Raw genomic sequence first — 14,859 nt, forward strand, 5'->3', positions numbered from 1 at the left:
CTCTGACAGGGGTCTAATTACTCAAATATACAAGGAATTAAAGCAATTGTATAAAAAATCAAGCCATTCCCAAATTGATAAATGGGCAAGAGACATGAATAGGCAATTCTCAGGTAAAGAAATCAAAAGTATCAATAAGCACATGAGAAAGTGTTCCAAATCTCTAATAATTAGAGAAATGCAAATCAAAACAACTCTGAGGTATCACCTCACACCTAGCAGATTGGCTAAAATGAAAGAAGGGGAGAGTAATGAATGTTGGAGGGGATGTGGCAAAATTGGGACATTAATGCATTGCTGGTGGAGTTGTGAACTGATCCAGCCATTCTGGCTGGCAATTTGGAATCATGCTCAAGGGGCTATAAAAGAATGCCTGCCCTTTGATCCAGCCATACCATTGCATACAAAGAGATCATAGATAAACAGACTTGTACAAAAATATTTATAGCTGCGCTTTTTGTGATGGCAACAAAGTGGAAAAGGAGGTTATGTCCTTCAATTGGGGAATGGCTGAACAAACTGGAGAAGTTCCAGGCGAACTGGAGAGACCTCTGGGAACTGATGCAGAGCGAAAGGAGCAGAGCCAGAAGAACATTGTACACAGAGACTGACATACTGTGGTAAAATCGAATGTAATGGGCTTCTGTACCAGCAACAATGCAATGACCCAGGACACCTCTGAGGGATTTATGGTCAGGAACGCTACCCACATTCAGAGGAAGGACTGCAGGAGAGGAAACATACAAGAAAAGCAACTGCTTGAACGTATGGGTCGGGGTGGACATGATTGGGGATGTGGACTTGAAATTACCACACCAATGCAACCACCAACAATTTGGAAATAGGTCTTGATCAAGGACACATGAGAAAACCAGTGGAAATGTGCGTTGGCCATGGGTGGGGGGAGTGCGGGGGGTGAAGGGGAAAGTAGGAGCATGAATCATGTAACCATGTTAAAAATGATTATTAATAAATGTTTAAAAAAAAAAAGAAATGTGCCAAGCATTATGCTAAGCACTGTTAAATAAGGATTAAAAAAAACTAAAACTAAAACAATACCAACAAATATGCATTAAAGATATAACAGCAAAGTGGATGAAAAATACATATCACTCAGATTATGGCATGCACCTAAAGCTCATCAAATTAATCTACCAGGGAAAGACAGGGAAGCACAATGGAGAGGAAGAGAAGGGAACAATTCTGCAGGGAACACCACACCCCCCATGCTGACAGAGGTCTCTGTATGCCGTCTATGGCACATGTGCCATAGGTGCATTATCACGGATCTCTACCAATAAAATCAGAGGCATAAAAACACTGACCAAAATGGGCTGAGATCTTAAGTGTCTTCCAAGATTCAATTTATGTTTTTTTCCCATGAAAGGAAAAAATAACACATCACTAAAAGTGTTATGTGCTTTACTCCCTCTTATTTCTTGTACAATGTACTCAGGATGTAGGGAAGAGGTTTTTAATTTTTTTGAGAACATATTTTGTGTGGTCTGGACTCCTTTAGCAGTCTGGGGAGAAGCCTATAGACTTTTTGGAATAAAGTTTTTAAATTAATAAAATGCATAGGAAAGGAAACCAAATATATTGAAATGAATTTATCAAAACTTTTTCTTTTTAAAGTTCACAAGCCTTTAGGTTAAGAAATTCTGATTTTGACATAGAAAGAAAGCAGTTTTCTTCTGTTACTACTTTTTGGGTTCTTATTTTCATTCCACAAGGTTATTTTATGATCCCAAGTCATATCATTACTGCTTTGGTTATTTTATTTTCAAATTATTAAAGGAATTTTCATCTGTTTTGTGAATCTACATGCTTATTTCCTTTTTAGTAAAATGGATCAATCTACTGTTGAAAAAAATTCTACTAAAGGATAGGCACAGGAGGCAAAGGTGAAATTAATTAGGCTTTTTTAAGTTACTTATAGTTTTATCAAGTTGGAAGATATAAACTTCTAAATAAAACTAAGGCCTCAATTTATCTATATATTTAAATGGTCTCTCTCCTACTATCATAGATCTTTGAGAATCTCAAATACCAAGAAAGGTCTTATCAGAAAAAAAAAATTTAAGAATTTTACCGGTTTTTCTAGAATAGCAGAAAGTCTGAATTTTTACCTTAAAGGTACAAAGTTTGAATAGCTCTTTAATTTATCTGAAAGATTTATTTTCTTTCTTATGTACTTTTCTTCATATTCCTTTATGATGAGTTTATGAATTTATATATACTTAGACTTCAAAGGACTCAGGAAAATTGCAATATTACTTATATTTAAAAATTACTCTTGACGCAATAGGATTTTAAAGGTGGGAAAGATAATCAAATACAGTAATTTTCTTTGGGTTAAAAATGAAGAACTATGCTTTCCTGGGTGCATGTTTTTAAAAAAATATTTACAAGGTTGAATGAGCAGAACAAGGAACTACTACACCAAAGGAAAACCAGGAATAAAGAGGACATATACATTTCTATTCTACCATTATCAACTAAAATAATTTCAAACTGCATTCATTATGAAAATTCCATATTCCTCCTAAAATAAATCAAATATTATTGGTAATAATTCCTATCTCTGGGAGCAACTGGGTACTTCAGTGGATTGAGAACCAGGCCTAAAAACAGGAGAGTCTAGGTTTAAATCTGGCCTCAGACACTTCATAGCTGTGTGACCCTGCCTGGGCAAGTCACTCAACCTCCAATTGCTTAGCTCTTACCACTCTGCCTTGGAACCAATATATAATATTGATACTAAGGCAGAAGGTAAGGGTTTAAAAAAATAATAATTCCTATCTCTATAGTACTATAAGGTTTACATAGCATTTTCCTCTCAACAATCCTCTAAAGTAAGATAATAAAAGTATTATCACACTTATTTTGTATATAAAAATGCTGAGGCTTAAAGAAATTAAATGATTTGCCCACAATCCCATGGTTATTAAGTGTCAGGGGCAGGATTGGAACCCAGTTACCTTAATAATAATACCAATGAGCTTTATAATTTCCAATATTATGTTTCTAAGAACTATTTATATAACTGATTTTAATTTTGGATTTTAGTCATTTTGAATATATAGCTCTTAGGTATGCTACAAAAGAGTAATACAACAAGAAAATCTCTAATTGTTAAAAGTAGAAAAGATGAAAAAACCAAACAACTCAAAAATTATTAAGTATGTGCTATTAAACTGTTGGAATTTAAATTTTGATTTACTAGTAGTTTCACAGTCCTGACAATAATGTGACCAATTTTGTGTGTGGAAATCAATGCTTTCTTTATCCATCTCTGCCTGTTGAAACAGTTAGTGAGACCGGCAGCTGGGTGTCTCAGTGGATAGAGCCAGGCCTAGAGATTGGCTTCTCTCAGAGACTGGCTTCTTTCTAGCTGTATGATCCCAGCCAAGTCACTTAACTTCAATTACCTAGTCCTCACACCTCTTCTGCATTGGAAATGATATTTAGTATCAATTCTGAAACAAAAAGTAATGGTTAAAAAAAATCTCCATGAGAACTAATAACCTACTGGTTTCAACACTGCCACTATATGATTGCAGGTAAATTACATGTCCTATAAAAGGAGAGATTTAAGGTTTTTGAAGATTCTCAACAAAATAGTATTCATTTGAAAGATGCATTAATTCCCAGGATTAGGGAGCAATCACTACTAAGCATTTTTTAATATTGTCATTTGTGGAAAGAGGACAAGGGTGGGAAAACAGCAAATCAGTAGACTGTAAATGAAAACAGAAAGAAGTTAAAATTTTTTCAAACAGTACATTAAAGTTACCTGCTACAAATACTGTTATGGGTGGAAGTCTCATTGATTCACAATTCTTAATACCTTTACGTTTGGCTTGCTTTTTATTTATCATTCCTTGAAAAAAAAAAAAAGAAAATCAATGAATCTCTCAATGATAAACTTGAATAAAAGATATCTATTTTAATTTTTAAACAATATATTTTATATAATACATACAGCAAGTTTACTTTATTTGTGACAATACAGGTCAGGAACATTGTGGATAAGCAACACTTGACAAGGATTAATATTGACATTTCAGCTCATGTTAAAATATGTATTCCTATAGAACTAATGACTCACATTTGCACAATGTTTTAAGATTTAAAAAGCATAGTAGTATTATAGAAAGGGCAAGAGATGAAGATATGAGCCTACAGGTTCTACTTCAGGTTCTGAGCTAAACCAGCTCTGAAACTTCAAGCAAGTCACTTCATTTTTCTAAAGTTTTTTTCATTTGTAAAATGGTAGGATTGGTCCAGATCAGTGATGGGCCAGATGCGGCCCCCTGAAATGTTGTATCCAGCCTCCCGACATTATTCCTAATCTGACAAATACAATGAATAGGATACAATTTAATGAAACTTCAAAAGAGCTGCCATGAGCATTTCCTTTCCTTTGGCCCCCTCTTTAAAAAGTTTGCCCATCACTGGTCCAGATGATTTATGAGGTCCAACAATGAGATTTTATGATCTTAATCTTAGTAGTGACCTCTTCAAACTGTAACTAATCCTTTCTACTAGAACTTATCAATTTCGTTAAGGAATGGAAGAGACAAAACTTGTGAAACTAGACTATATGTTCAATTATGCCACTTCTCTACTCAAACTCCACTGGCTGCCCATTGAGTATTCAGAGTCTTTAACCTAGTCACCTCCAAAGTTTCCAGTCTTCTTATACCTTACTCCCCACCATATACCCTTTTTTAAAAAACTTTTTTTTATTTAGCATATTTTTCCATGGTTACAAGATTCATGATTCCCTCCCTCTGCTCTTTCCTCCCCCCTCCTGAAACTGACAAGTAGTTCCATTAGGTTATACATATATCATTGTTCAAAATCTATTTCCATGTTATTCATACCTACAGTTGATCCACCATATACTCTTAATTCAGTGACACTGACTTCTTGGCTATTCCATTAATAATTCCATCTCTCAACTCTAGGGCTTCTCTCTGGTCATCCCAATTATGGCATGTTCTCCCTCCTCCACCTAAACTACTAACCTCCCTGGTTCTTAAAAGACCATTAAGTTCCAACTTAAATATCATCTCCTATTTCAATATTCAATTAGAACATTTTTACAAAGCTCCTACTATGTCGACAGGCACAGTGCTAAGCATTACAGATTCAGAAAAAAAGCAAAAGATATTCCCTGCCCTCAAAGAACTTACAATCTAATGGAAAGATAATATGCGTGTGTGTGTGCTCGTGCGCATGCGTGCGTGCACACACACACACACAACACACACACACACACACACACACACACACACACACACACACACACACCCCAAGCTATATACAGATTAAGTAGAAAATAATTATGACAGAAATCATAGGAACCAAGATGACCTAAGGATGAGTTCATATAGAAAGTGGAATTTTTAATTGGGAATTAAAGGAAACTGGGGAAGTCAGTAACCAGAGTGGAGGAAGGAGAATATTACAGGCATGGGGAACAGAGAAAATGCCCAGAGCTAAGAGATATCAGAGTGCCATGTTCATGGAACAGCCAAGTGTCACTAGATTGAAGAATATTTATTGCAGAGTAAGGTAAATGTAAGAAGACTGGAAAGGTAGGAGGAGGCTAGCACAAGAAGGGCTTTGAACAGCTGAGTAGTTTGTATTGCATCCTGAAGGCAAATGAGTTGGAGGTAGGGAGCAGAGAAGGTGACATGATCAAATCTGCATTTTAGGAAAATGGAATGGAGTGGGGAGAGACAAGGCAGGGAGACCCAGCAGCAAGCTATTGAAGTAATCAGTGTGAGGTGATGAAGGCTTGCACTAGAGTGGTAGCAGTGTCAGAGGAGAGAAAGGGACATACTGGAGAGATGTAACGAAAGTGAAATCAGAAGGCCTAGGCCACAGAATGGCTGTGAAAAGACAGGATTCCAGGATGATTCCTGGATTATGAGCTTAAAAGACTTGGGAGGATAATGTTGCTCTTTACAGTAATAGGGAAGATATGAAGGAGTAAGAAGGGTTGGAGGGAAAGAACATGAGTTCAAATTCAGATATAATCAGTTTAAGATGTTTAATGGCAGTTTAGTTTGAGATGTCTGAAAGGTAGTTGGAGGTGAGATAAGAGATCAGCAGAGATATAGGCAGTAAAAGTTGGATTTGAGAATCATCAGAACAAAGATGGTAATTAAATCCATGAGAGCTATTGAGATCACTAGTGGAGTAGTACAGAGGGAGAAGAGAAGATGACCCAAGACAGAATCCTGAGGGACCCCTAAAGTTAGGGAGTGTGGTTTGGAGGAGGCTCCAGCAAAGCAGAAAGGGAAGGAGAGATCAGGTAAGTAGGAGGAAAAACCAGGAGAAAGTGGTATCCTGAAAACCTAGAAACAGTAAGAATATCAAAGAGGAGAGAATGATAAACATTGTCAAAGGCTACAGAAAAGTCAAAGAGAATGAGGATTTGGAAACTAAAAGATCGTTAGAAACTTTGGAGAGAACAGTGGTGGCACCTATTGTAGACAGCCTTTTTGACGAATTTAGCTACAAAAGGCAAAAAGAGAAATGTAAATATAAGTTAGCAAGGATAAAATAATCAAGTGAGGGTTTAAAAGGAGGGAATCTGTTGGAGGAGACAGAATAGAATGGAATCACATGAACAAGTAGTAAGCCTGCTTCATTACATATCTTTCCTCTTTTAATTATTTCCTATTTATCCTGTAGAGTTTGTTGGTACATATTTGTTTTTGTGGACCCCCCCATTAAATTGTGAGCTAATTCAGGGCCAAAACTCATTACTTTTTATGTCCTCATACTTTGCATCCTCGGGTATGGTCCTTGGCATACTAGATGCTTAATGAATATTTACCAAATGACTAACTGAAATTGAGGATAAATTATACTCTCTAGTGTCCCATGGGCAACAGAAAGTTAGCAAAATGACTTTAAATTCAAGAACAATGATTTTCACCTTGATTTATTAACTTACCATGTCCCAAACTCTTGTTGTATTTTTCATGAACTGTAGAAAATGACTGTAAAGTACCATCGTGACCTAATGGAACATAAAAAAGTCAAGCTACAAATGGCAACTTAAATTAAAGAAATTATCAAGTTAAATACAAAAAAATCCAAGCCCAATATGTGTAATTTTATAGGAAATTAGTCTCATAAATATATCATAAGGAGCCAACATGAGGGGTAAGGGAGGAACTTGCCTGAACTCTCCCAAATTCCTCTTCAAACAACCTTAAAATAACACCTCAAATGAATTCTGTAATTGTAGAACCAATAAAAAGATAGAACAGTTTTCCAAACCAAGACACAACTTTTAGACACAGGAAAGGTTTGTCTCCCTAAAGTGAGAGTGGAGCACTCCACTGTAGGTAGCCCAGTAAAGCAAGCATCATCAAGTCCCCCTACACATACTAGCCAAAGCAGGAGCCAGAAAATGGCAGCAAAAGAGCCTAATCTAGGGAAAGCCAACAAGGAGCCCTAGAAAAAGTCAGCAGCAGATACTGCCCTAGCAAGCCAGTACAGGTTTGGGGGGGCAACTGAATCAGCAGCAGTGACATCCTGAGCTCTGAGCCCACAACTGGTAAAAAGTTCAGACAAATGGTCAGAAAAGAGATTACAGGAGATATTTTGCTGGCACTTTTGCTGGACTTTGCTGCACTGTCCAAAAAGGAATGCAGATCATAGACCAAAGTCCCAGTCCAAGGATGAGAAGGAATAATAGCACACTGGAGCCTGTGGTAGCAGGGGTGCAGGTATCCCAGTCATAGGTACAGAATATAAAAGAATGCTTATAGACCAGAACACAAGCCAGGAGAGCAGTGACAATGGCTCTCCTTAAATCATACCACTTTGGAAAAACTGAAAATTTATAGGTCCCCAGAATCAGCTCTGAAAATAGCAGCATGAAAAACATGGAGTTTGGAACATTCACCCTAGTAGCAGAGGCCAACTTTAATGTAAAATTAAAAGTTAAGAAACAGGCAGGAAAAATAACCAAACAACAAAAGTACCTGACCATACAATGTTACTATGGTGACAGGGAAGATCGAAACATAAACTCAGACGAGGACAACAATGTCAAAACATTTGGATGCAAAATTGCAAAGAAAAATGTGATTTGGTATCAGGCCCAAAAAGAACTCTTTGAAAAACTCAAAAAGGATTTTAAAACTCAAATAAGAGGTAAAAGAATTAGGAAAGAATTAGGAAAAGAAATGAAAGTGACATAGTGACATAAGAGATCATGAAAAAAGAATTAACAGTTTGGTAAATGAAACATAAAAAGATGTATAAAAATTCATTGAAGAAAATATTTTTAAAAAGTAGAATTAGTCAAATGGAAAAAGAGATATAAAAGCTCACTTTAGAAAATAAATCTATAATATTTTGAATTGGGCAAGGAAAAGCTAATGACTCTGAGACATTAACAAACAAATCAAATCAAAAGAAGTCTGGAGGCACTGCTTTATTCCAAAGCACTATAGGGATATGAGAAATTTTTATCAATATAAAATTGCTTCAGTCTCTTCCCCTACTGGTTTTCTATGACTAGAGGAAGAAATTAGCATTAAAATGCTATTAAAATCAGATAAGTAACACATAAGAGTTAAGTGTTACTTACCTATAATGGGAGGATGCTTACCTGTGACTGCTCTATTAAATGTCTCATTGTAAAAACTGCATATTGTTTTCCAAGTCGTTTTCTTTTGTTACATTTTAAGATAAAATGTTACCTACTCATTTTTAGTAAATGAAACTTTTGAACAACAAAATAAATTATCAAGAAAAACTGCCCTGATATCCTAGAACCAAAGGATAATATAGAAATTGATAGAATGCACCAATCACCTCCTGAAAGAGATGCCAAAATGAAAACTCACAAGAATACCATAGCCAAATTCCAGAACTTCCAGACCAAGAAGAAAATATTGCAAGCAGTCAGAAAGAAACAATTCAATTGTCTCAGTCAGGATTACATAGGATTTAGCAGTTTCTACTTTAAAAAAGAATCAAAGGCCTTAAAATATGATATTCTAGAAGGCAAAGAAGCTAGGATTATAACCAAGAATTACCTAGATAAGTATAATCCTTCAAGAGGAGAAAAAGATTATTTAAGCATTCCTGATGAAAAGACTAGCCCTGAATATTTGATTTTCATATACAAGGCTCAAATACAATAAAAAAAGGCAAATAGAAAAGGGAAAACAAGGGATTCAATAAAGTTAAATTGTTTACATTAGTACATGGGAAGATGATATTTATAACTTTTAAGAACTTTATCACTCCATTAGGACAATTAGAAATATATATAGAAATTGGGACATTAATAGATTGCTGGTAGAGTTGTGAACTGATCCACCTATCCTGGATGGCAATTTGGAACAATGCCCAAAGAGAGCTAAAAGATTGCCTGCCCTTTGATCTGGCTATATCATTGTTGGGTTTGTACACCAAAGAGATCATAGGGAAAAAGACATGTACAAAAATATTTATAGCTGCGCTCTTTGTTGTGGCAAAAAACTGGAAAACAAGGGTATGCCCTTCAATTGGGGAATGGCTGAACAAATTGTGGTATCTGTTGGTGATGGAATACTACTGTGCTCAAAGGAATAATAAACTGGAGGAATTCCATGTGAACTGGAATGACCTCCAGGAATTGATGCAGAGTGAAAGGAGCAGAACCAAGAGAACATTATACACAGAGACAGATACACTATGGCACAATTGAATGTAATGGACTTCTTTACTAGCAGCAATGGTCAGGATAATTCTGCAGGATTTATGGAAAAGAACGCTACCCACATTCAGAGGAAGAACTACAGGAGTGGAAACACAGAAGAAAAACAACTGCCTGAACACATGGGTTGAAGCAGACATGATTTGGGATGTAAACTCTAAATGACCACCCTGGTACAACTATCAATAATATGGAGATAGGTCTTGATTGAGGAAACTTGAAGAAACCAGTGGAAATGTGCATCGGCTCTGGGGAGAGTGAGGATGGGGGCTGGAGGGGAGAGTAAGAACATGAGAACATGAATCATGTAGCCATGGAAAAAATTTTTCTAAAAAATAAAATTTTTTAAAATTAAAAAAAAATAGTACACACACACACACACACACACACACACACACACACACACACACACACACACATATATATATATATATAGAGAGAGAGAGAGAGAGAGGGAGAGAGAGAGAGGGAGGGAGGGAGGGTGAATTGTCTATGATGAGATGATATTCCTAAAAAACAAAATTAAGGTGAAAGAGGAATGTCCTAGGAGAAGGGAGATGTAGAATGGGGTAAACTGTCACACATAAAAGAAGCATTAAAGAGCTATTACAATGGAGAGAAAGATGGGGGTGGGAGTGATTGATGGGGATTGTTTGAACCTCAGTCTCATCAGAACTGGCTCAAATAGAATAAAATGGTGGAAAATAGGAAAACACACAGTAATCAAAACTGAATGTGAATGAAACAAATAAATCATAAGTAGATAGCAGAGTGGATTAAAAACCAGAATTTAATAATGTTGTTTACAAGAGACACATCTGAAACAGAAATGTATATAGTATAAAGATAAAGAGGCTGGAGCAGAATCTATTATGCTTCAGCTTAAATAAAAAAAAGAGGGGTAGCAATCATGATCTCTGACAAAACAGACATAAAAATAGACACAATTAAAAGATAAAAAGGATATATACTACATTTTGTTAAAAGATATTGGCAATGAAGTAATATTAATACAAAACATAATGCACCAAATCGTATAACATCTAAATTTCTAAAGAAGTTAACTGAGGTAACAAGTAGAAATACAGACTAAAAGTATACTAGTTAAGGACCTCAATTTTCCCTTCTGAAAAAAAGATAAGTCTATTACAAAATAAACAAGTTAGGAAGGTAAAAAAATTTTTTAGAAAGTTTGATATGATAGACCTCTACTGAAAAGTGAATGGAAAGAAAAAAGAAAATCTTTCTCAACAGTACATGACACCCAAACAAAAACTGACCATGTGTAAGGGCACAAAAAAGTCACAACCAAAAACAGAAATATTAAATTTATCCTTTTCAGACTACGAGCAGCAAAAATTATAGTCAATAAAGGAATGTCAAAAGAAATATTAATAACAAATTGGAAATTAAATGATATAATCCTAAAGAATGAATGGGTCAAAGAACAAATCATAGAAATAATTAAAAATTTCATTAATGAGAATGATAACAATGAGACAATATGCCAAAATTTATAGGATATAGCCAAAACAGTACTTAGAGGAAAATGTATATCTCTAAGTGCTTATATCAATAAAATAGAAAAAGAGCACATGAATAAATTTTGGATGCAACTAAAAGAAACTAAAAAAAAAACAAGTTAAAAATCCCCAATTAATGACTAAATTAGAAATCTTAAAAAATTAAAAGCAAAAAAACCACTGAAAAATAAGACAAGAAGCTGGTTTTATTCGTGGAGGAGCAAAAAATAGATAAGTCATTGGTTAATTTAATTAAAAAAGGAAGGAAACCCAATAACCAATCTTCAAGATGAAAAGGGTGATTTCGCCACCAATGAAAAAGAAATTAAGATAATTATTAGGTAGTGTTGTGCCCAATTTTATGCCAATAAGTTTGACAATCTAAATAAATGAATATTTTTTAAAATATAAATTCCCCAGATTAACAGAAAAGGAAACAGAATAATTAACCCCATTTCAGAAAAAGAAACTGAACAAGTCATCAATTAACTCCTTAAGAAGAAAATTCCAGGGCCAGATAAATTCACAAGTGAATTCTACCAAATGCAATTCATTCCAATACTATATAAACTATTTGGAAAAATAAGTGAAGGAGTCCTATCAAATTCCTTTTATGACACTAATATAGTGGTAATACTTAAAACCAGGAGGAGCAAAAACAGAGAAAGAAAACTATTGATCGATTTTCCTAATGAATACCAAAGCAAAAATTTTAAATAAAATGCTAGCAAGGAGATTACAGTGATACATCACAAGCATGATACACTCTTATGAAGTGAGATTTATATCAGGAATGCAGGGCTAATTCAATATTAGGAAAACAATAAGTATAAATGACCACATCAATAACACCACCAATAGAAGTTACATGATTATCTCAATAAATGTGGGAAAAGCTTTTTAAAAATTACAACATCCATAGAAATTAATGGAATATTCCTTAAAATGATAAGTAGTATCAAGGCTGTTAGATGTTCAGAAAAGAAGCACCAAGCCTGGGGATAGGAGATTCAAATCTGGCCTTCCTGTGTGTAATCTTGAGCAAGTCACTTAACCCCAACAACTGCCCAGCCCTTACCATTCTTCTGCCTCAGAAAAGATACTTTGTAGAAATTCTAAGAGAAAGTATGAGGCAAAAAAACTACATAATATATATATATATGTAGTATCTATTTAAAAAAAAAATATATATATATATAGTATCTATTTAAAAGATCAAGAATACCAAGGGAATTCATGAAAAAAAAAATGAAGAAAAATGTCTAGCAGTACCAGGTCTTAAATTGTATTACAAAGCAATAGTCACCAAACAATCTTGTACTAGCTAAGAAATGGAGTAGTGGATTAATGGAATAGATTACATATAAAATAGATAACCATAGTAAGTTAATATTTAATAGGCCCAAATACCCAAGCTTTTGGAACAAGAATTCACTATTTGACAAAAACTGCAGGAAAACTGAAAAGCAATTTAGCAGAAAGTAGGTACAGATCATCATCACATACTTTATACTAAGAAAAGGTCAAAATGGGTACATGATTTAGATATACAGGGTGCTACTATAAGTAATTCAGGGGAACATAGAATAGTTTACCTGTCGATTCTATGAATAAGGGAAGAATCTCTGACAAAATAAGAGGGAAAGAGCATTGAGAAATAAAATGAATAACTTAGATTACATTAAATTAAAAAGGGTTTGCACAAATAAAACCACTTCGGCCAAGATTAGAAAGAAAGCAGAAAGCTGAGTAAAAAAAAAAATTTACAGCAATGTCTTTGATAAAGGCCTCATTTATCAAATATACAGAACTAAGTCAAATTTTTAAGAATAATGTCCAATTGATAAATGGTCAAAAGATATGAACAGGTAGTTTTCAGATGAAGAAATCAAAGTTATCTTTGAGAAAAATGTGAAAAATGCTCTAAATCACTTTTCCTTCCTAAATCACTCTTGATAAAAATGCAAATTAAAACAATTCTGAGGTACCTATCAATTTGGCTAATATGACAGAAAAGGAAAATGACAAATGTTGGAGGAGATAAGGAAAAATGGGGACAATAATCCACTGTCTGTAGAGTTCTGATCTGAATCAACCATTCTGGAGAGCAATTTAGATCTATGTTCAAAGGGCTATAAATTTGTGCATGCCTCTACTAGATCTATAACCCAAAGAGATCCAAAAAAAGGGACAGGGGCTTATTCATACAAAAATATTTATAACAGCTCTTTTTGTGGTGGCAAAGAATTGGAAATTGAAGGAATGGCCATCAGGTGGAGAACGGCTGAACAAGAATATGGTTATAAAGGAAAACTATTGTGCAAAAAAAATGAGGAGCAAGATGATTTCAGAAAAACTTGGAAAGATCTACATGAACTGATGTAAAATAAAGTGAACAGAACCAAGAGAACATTATACACAAAAACAGCAATACTATGGGATTGTAGGAAGCAAAGCCTGAGACTTTGAGCAAAGTTCCGGGTCATAGCGCAGCTGAAGTTTGTCACCTACTTTACCTCTTCCCCTGAGGCCTGTAGCTTCAAGCTCCCCTTTTCCTCTACAAAATCACTGATGTATGCATTCCCCTGGACTCTGAGTATAGGCTGTTTCATATGTTGATTTATTATTCTATAGAATCTTTGTCTAAAGCTCAATAAGGTATGCATGTTGCATTGAACCTTAAAGCCACTTTGTTTAATCATTACATTTTACTGTGTATGTGGAAAGCTTGTGCAAAATGCCCAGCTTGTTTTTCCAGCCCTATAAAGTAGAAAATAAACCTTGCCTTGAAAGCCATCAGCTTCTGGGTCCTCCTGATCAACCATTGTGTTTTGCGTCATCTTTCTTATTGCCTTTGAGGACCCCTAGACCTTGTCAGGCTAGACCTGACATGTAATTATGAATTATGAATTACAGCTACTCTCAGCAATTGATGATCCAAAGATAACACCAAAGGACTTATAATGGAAAATGCTATTCGACTCTAGAGAAAGAATCAATAAGAATCTGAATACAAAGAGAAAAGTACCATTTTTTATTTTCATTATTTTTTCCTAGGTTTTTTACCTGTATTTTCTTTGATAAACATGACGAACATGGAAATACATTTTTCATGATTGCATATGTATAACTTGTATTAAATTGTTCATTATCTCAGGGAGAGGAGAGATAATGGAAAAAGAAGAAAATTTAGAACTCAAAAATTTTAAAATCAAATGTTAAAAATTGTTTTTAGGGGCAGCTGGGTAGCTCAGTAGATTGAGAGTCAGGCCTAGAGACGGGAGGTCCTAGGTTCAAATCCAGCCTCAGACACTCCCAGCTGTGTGACCCTGGGCAAGTCACTTGACCCCCATTTGCCCACCTTTACCAATACACAGAAGTTAAGGGTTTAAAAAAAATTTTTACCTACAATTGGCAAAAATAATATTTTTTAAATGTTAAAAAAATAAATTATTAAAGTATTAAACTATATCATAAGAGAATGTTCATTGGTATGGGTAATGTTTGAAGAGGTTAATCTAACAACTTCCAGTGCAATCCGAATTTTATGTCCAAAGCCCAAAATCACTGAAGATGACATCAATAATTGAATCT

General features: G+C 34.8%; 1 protein-coding gene across 1 annotated transcript in view; it reads right to left on the reverse strand.

The window, feature by feature from the left end:
• WDR36 (WD repeat domain 36) overlaps window positions 1-14,859 on the reverse strand; it is a 68,451-nt gene that overhangs the window by 35,489 nt on the left and 18,103 nt on the right. The window contains exons 10-11 of the mRNA XM_044680123.1: window positions 6,977-7,042; window positions 3,797-3,883 (exon numbers count right to left, since the gene is read on the reverse strand). Coding sequence (XP_044536058.1) covers window positions 3,797-3,883; window positions 6,977-7,042 — 153 coding nt within the window. The remainder of the gene's footprint in view (window positions 1-3,796; window positions 3,884-6,976; window positions 7,043-14,859) is intronic.

Source organism: Gracilinanus agilis, chromosome 1 (genome assembly GCF_016433145.1).
Source record: "Gracilinanus agilis isolate LMUSP501 chromosome 1, AgileGrace, whole genome shotgun sequence".
Taxonomy (NCBI): domain Eukaryota; kingdom Metazoa; phylum Chordata; class Mammalia; order Didelphimorphia; family Didelphidae; genus Gracilinanus; species Gracilinanus agilis.